Raw genomic sequence first — 6,000 nt, 5'->3', positions numbered from 1 at the left:
TGAAGCAATTATTGTTTTATATTGTTTCCATCTGGGGTTTCCACTGACAAAATAACTGCTAAATAAGAAACTTACCTTGAATAGGTACAATAAGATTGTAATAAAATATATACTTACCCTTACTTCATATTAGTTTTCCCGGAATAGAATAACTTAGATATTAATTTAAGTTTACTGGGTACTGGCAATATAGATAATATTCGTTTCTATCTTCTATCTATACTTACTTATAAAAAAATGAATTTTCAATGTTTTTTGTCTCGCCAAAACTCGAGAATGGCTAAACCGATTTGGCTAATTTTAGATTTGAAATATCCGTGAAAGTCCAGGGAAGGTTTACATTCGGAGATAAGTGACTCGAAGTTCACCCTACAAAAAATACACAAAATTATTACATAAGCAGGTTTTCCCCACATGACGTTAATCTAAAAATAAAGAACTCACTAAGACTTACTACAGACTTATCAACAGGCGTTTGACCTTACAACAACAACTAAAGCTGGATACTTTAGTAATAATATGCATATCGGTAGAATGAGACGTATAGTAATAACAGCGTTGTGTCTGACACAGACTCTGTGCAAAATTCTTCCACCGCCCGTTAATATAAGGGCTCTCAAACCTAAAGGTTTTATAGTTTCTATACCTGGTATGTATACAGTTTTATAAGTATGTGGGTGTGTATGTGAAAAGCTCACGATTTTGTTTCTCAAAATTGCACCCACAATTTGACTTGCCTTGGGTAATCCATTTATATCTTTGTATTTGTTTGCTGTCTATTACCTCCTTGGAAGCATTGATTCAGATGAAATGCACGGTACCTACAAACGAACTTCTACGCAAGCTAAGTTTATGCTCGTTAGGTTATAATAAGTCACATTTAATTAGCAGTTTTTATTTTAAGTTGGAAGCCTTAAAATCGCAATTTAAAACACTTTAAGAAAAAAAATTGCCACTAATAAATTGCCATTGTAAGGTCAATAATTCTAAGTGAAGATTAACAAGTGTGTGATGCATTATGATACATTAAAATATCGACGTCTTTTAAAATTTTTATTGATTTTCAATATTTTGTCTTAGTTATAAATTCATCAAAGTAGACCAATCAAAACTTTCAGACGATCCAGGTATAACGAAATATGAATTCGAATGCAAAGTCAACGACAAAATTAGTTTTACAAAACCTGGCAACATCAGAGAACAGTTAACCAAACACGAAGACGGAAGATGGTCGTACCGAAATGGTGATGTAGAATTGAAGCTTGGAGATATTCTCTACTACAGATACAAGTACGTCAAATATAAGGAAGGAGTACATAGTAACACGAAGGAGTTTCTTGTACAAGGTAGTGAAAATTCATACATAAAAAGTTAAGGCTAAACAGCAGTAGGCATATTTCTTACTGCCGCACTCAGAGACGATAACTTTATTAGATTACTTTACAATTACTTTTTTAGTTTACGTAACTGTTATTGAAAACTCTTCATTAAAGGATCATTGAATAACTCTGAGTGCGAACGTTCGTGTTAATTTCAATGGTTTAGCTCCGAATCAGATTCATGAAAAGTTTATGGAAACAACTTAAGTCAATTTGTATTCCTAGAGTGGTGATAATTTTGTTTAAGATATCATAACACAAATTGTTCCAATATAATAAATTGGAACAATGGAACGGTTACTAATATTATAAAGGCGAAAGTTTGTTTGTATGTATGGATGTATGGATGTGTGGATGTATGGATGTTTATTACTCTTTCACGCAAAAACTACAGAACGGATTTTAATGAAACTTAACAATAATATAGCTTATACATCAGAATAACACATAGGCTACAATTTTAACCGACCTTCAAAATGGGGGCGGTGTTATGTTCGTTTTCTTATGTTCAACGATTACTCCGCCGTTTGTTAACCGATTTTCAAAATTTTTCTTTTGGTATATAGGGTATCATCCCAATTTGGTATTATATTCACAAAAGTGGTGATCTGATGAGGGATGCATAAGTAATCGAGGAAACTCCTCAAAATTTATATGGAAACATGTGGTGACTTCGCTTTCGTGAGAAGTATTCTAAGCATATGCTACCAACAAGTAAGATTTTGCACCGAAGTACACCTGGTATACCGAGGTTCGGAAGGTGCTGAGAGAACTCCTGATTGTTTATAGTTACAAGTTTGGGAGTTCCGGCGTTGTTTTAAGAACGGAAAGCATATGCAAATTATATATAAATAATTAGTATATATATAAACTATGCAAATTACATTCATCATCATCATCATCACTACCATATTATACCATACATCGTCCCATGGTTATGACTTATGAGCTTATAATGACCCTGTTATTGGTACTTTTCATAGTCTTTTAGATCGAGACTCGAGTTTGTCAAGCTGTAACTGAAAAAAATCTATACTTAATATTATAAACCTGAAGAGTATGTTTGCTTGAACGCGCTAATCTCAGGAACTACTGGTCCGATTTAAAAGCTTATTTCAGTGTTAGATAGCTAATTTATCGAGTAAGACTATAGGCTTAGATATATTATTATCACGCTAAGACTAATACGATAGAAGAAACTCAGGAAAATGTGGGAAAAACGGGGGAAATATTAGAAATTACGAACTACTGGAGCAATTTTATGGCAATATTTGGCACAGATATAGAGTAAATAAGAGTTATTTTTTATCGGAAAATGTACGGTTTCCGTAAGATCCCTAATTTACGCGGGCGAAGCCGCGCGGGACATCTAGTATTTTATATTGCAGACCTAATAGATATACAATATTTGGAACATACCCCGAGGGTTGGTGACTGCGTCAAGTCTTTAACAGTTCTTCGTGAGACAGAAGCGTGTAGTGGTGACATTATATTTGAAGATAACTTCGATACGCTCAGAGAAGGTGTGTGGAGATTCGAGCAATATATACCTAGTGAACCTGTAAGTATTTAAAAATTTGAAATTGGACAATCACTTCTGAAAAATAACTTTATGGTCAGTTTACAATTTTACATCAGCCATTCTTAAAGTGTCCTAAGGCTCTGCAAAGGACTTGTAGGGGCTTCAGGAGCGATGCTTAAATTGTCTTAACTTTTTTTTCAGGATTATCCTTTTGTTTCCTACCAGCACCACAATAACGCTCACGTAATCTTTGTGGAAGACGGATATCTCAAGATAGAGCCAAAGCTGTTACAAAACATATCACCGTACTCTGGCACATCGATATTGAGCGGAACATTGGACCTTACTAACGGGTAATTACTAAAAATTCGCTGTTTATATATATATTGTTATTTCTCCTTTATAGATTTAGATTTCAGTGCCGCTGATAGTTTTTATTGAAACCCAAGCAGACATGCAGAAGCTATTTATATTGTACCACCAAATACATTGGTTCATATGCAGATGGCGAACATACGTTATTTGGTCAAGTTATGTCAACTCAATATTTTATTCGAAAAATCACGCAAGTCCATCCTATAATTCAATCTCTCTGTCAATAATACATGTACGTCCGCAAAACACAGGACTCATCTATGTTTCTCTAGTTTTTATAGCGCGGTGGAGCCTCACTTAAAAATCGGGCAAATGGCCCATCACGCATTCCCACCACTGCAACTCCTGTGTCGCCAGGATCAACGCTCTTTCTTCTTTTTTCCTTTACTTTTAGAGCCTCACTTCTTTTTTCCTTTATTTTCTCTCTTAAAATCTAAATTTTCGGTTTTAGCTGTACATCAACACCTGGCAATTGCGAGAAGAGAGCTTCCCGAGCGAACATTCTTCCACCCATAGTCAGTGGACGTATTACTGCTACGTCTCTGGCGTTTACGTACGGGACTGTGGAAATTCGGGCAAAACTACCTCATGGAGATTGGCTGTATCCAGGTCTTTTGATCATACTTGTTTGCTAGATATAGAGAAATTCGCCCTCTAACCTATAGCTGTGTTTCTGTCGCAGTCATCTGATTGAATGTGCTATATAATTGAATGAATAGCGAATTCATTGACTAAAACCATTTAATTTTATGACTAAAGGCCAACTTGTCACATCGTTTACCTTGTCTTTGAGCTGACCCAAGAGTTATGCCTTGTTTTGCAAGCAATAATGTTCATTTTCAGACATTCTTCTACAGTCGATATACGATTGGCCTGGGACATTTAACAAGCACTCCGGAGTTGTGAGGATAGCCGGAGCTCGGGGTAACTTGGACCTGAAGGAAGGAGATACTGAATATGGAAATAAGGTGTTATTGGATAATCTCTAACATATTATATACACAGTAGATCATTAAGATATTGCTCGCAACTTCATTGCGCCAGAATGAGTTTCAAACAGTAAATTTTTTGGCGATTTAAGATTGTAGGGATAAAAAAAGTACACAAACAAAGACAGACCTAGTTGGATTTGTTTGTCTAAAGCAGCGAATGTTGCTACTTTGAAACACTGTATGAAAGGCCAACTGTATTTTAACATGTTACTGTTTAGGCTCCAGCAAATTTTTTTCCCTTTTCCAACATGTTAGAAATTAGCTTGACAGACAGAAATTCACTTGAAAGATGAAACATTATAGAAGGTGCTATAAGTGATAATACTTTAGGGTGTCTAATTTTTTTTTCATACAGATGTGAACAAAAGTTACTCTATCAGTGTCGAACTCTATTTATGGGACATCACAACACACTCTAAAGTATTTTCACTTAATTTCTGTTTATCTATATAACGTACAGTTTAATTTGTAGGTACTGTACGGGGGAGTCATATTGAATGCGGGCTGTCGAAATGATCTGCTGAACCAGACGGTCGGCACGGAACCATGGGGGAGCGACTTTCATGTTTACTCACTTCGCTGGGCACCAGGTTAGTGGAGTTATATAATAATTTTCTCGCCTGTTTATTATAATAATCTATACAATTTTGTACAAAAAGAAAAGTTTGGCCAGTTCTTTTCTCCCAAAAGATCTCCAAAAGTAACGTGCCTAAACAAAACTAAATTAGCTATCAATAATAGTTATTGTCATGTATATTATTATATAAAGCTTAACTTCTAAAAAGTCAGATAGTTTAGCCTTGAATAATGTGCTAATAATAATTAGCTACATAGCTGTTAACTAAGTATAATAACGTTATAAATTTATTTTCAGAATCTATCACGCTTTCAGTAGACGGAAGAGAATGGGCAAAATATGAACCTGGCGCCGATGGTTTGAAGTCGCTGTACACTAAACAATGTCAACTGAAGGCCTCGCTGAGTAAAACTTCCAAGATCGCACCTTTTAACGAATATGTAAACATTATAATATTTTTCCTATGTCTATGTCTACGGACCTTGTCATGACATCGTTAATATATTGCTTGGTGGGATGCCGGTCAGCAGACTTCTGAGTCAATTTATACTGAAACGACACGAAGGTGTAAGATTAAAAAAAAATTATCTTCAAGTCACTCGCATCTCGTCTCGTTTCGTTTCGATGTGGCATTATAATATCAAAGCCACCTACAACTTTTTAAACCTTGTTTGAAAGGTGGATGGATCTTGGCTAAGCCCCGTTTTCTCCAACTTTGTTTCAGTTCAGTCTAACTCTGGGCGTGTCTGCTGGCGGTCTACTGGAGTTTCCTGACGACGTGGTGTCGGGAGTGGAGCCCAAACCCTGGAGGAACAGCCAGAGCAAGAGCCTGTACAATTTCTACCAGGAACTGATCCAATGGTGGGCGACCTGGACTCAGCCAGCTCTTACGGTGGACTACGTTAGAGTGTACGCCCTCTGAACCTGAAGTTCCCTTTGCTTGAAATGCTTCTTTGCTGAAAATGCTTCCTTCTTACTTCTAGAAGCCTTCAGGGTCGAAGTGATCATCAAAACGAGGACAGTATTTGGAATAACAATAAATAGTACGAGTAATTAGACATATGTAACTTTTACTGTACACTTATAAAATATAAATATTGTTTAAGCGTGTATTACTTAATCCTGAAAAGAATTCTAACTGGGCACTTCAAGTTA

At 35.9% G+C, this 6,000-nt stretch overlaps 1 protein-coding gene across 1 annotated transcript; it reads left to right on the top strand.

The window, feature by feature from the left end:
- Positions 1-505: 505 nt before the first annotated feature.
- LOC121738480 (beta-1,3-glucan-binding protein-like) lies at positions 506-5,950 on the top strand. The gene is made up of 9 exons (XM_042130549.1): positions 506-649; positions 1,119-1,346; positions 2,768-2,940; positions 3,103-3,254; positions 3,728-3,885; positions 4,120-4,244; positions 4,741-4,858; positions 5,143-5,285; positions 5,570-5,950. The coding sequence occupies exons 1-9, from the start codon at positions 520-522 to the stop codon at positions 5,765-5,767; spliced, it is 1,425 nt and encodes a 474-aa protein (XP_041986483.1). The 5' UTR covers positions 506-519; the 3' UTR covers positions 5,768-5,950.
- The last annotated feature ends 50 nt before the right edge of the window (positions 5,951-6,000 follow it).

This window comes from Aricia agestis, chromosome Z (assembly GCF_905147365.1).
Source record: "Aricia agestis chromosome Z, ilAriAges1.1, whole genome shotgun sequence".
NCBI lineage: Eukaryota > Metazoa > Arthropoda > Insecta > Lepidoptera > Lycaenidae > Aricia > Aricia agestis.
Note: the sequence above shows the minus strand (reverse complement) of the source record. Positions and strands in the feature narration are given on the sequence as shown.

What these genes read in the sequence shown, in the direction of transcription:
- LOC121738480 (XM_042130549.1), top strand. Translation starts at nt 520, where the DNA reads ATGCATATCGGTAGAATGAGACGTATAGTAATAACAGCGTTGTGTCTG. An exon ending in ACATTGGACCTTACTAACGG is followed by an intron (nt 3,255 to 3,727) that starts GTAATTACTAAA and finishes TTTCGGTTTTAG; the next exon opens with CTGTACATCAACACCTGGCA. An exon ending in CTCACTTCGCTGGGCACCAG is followed by an intron (nt 4,859 to 5,142) that starts GTTAGTGGAGTT and finishes ATTTATTTTCAG; the next exon opens with AATCTATCACGCTTTCAGTA.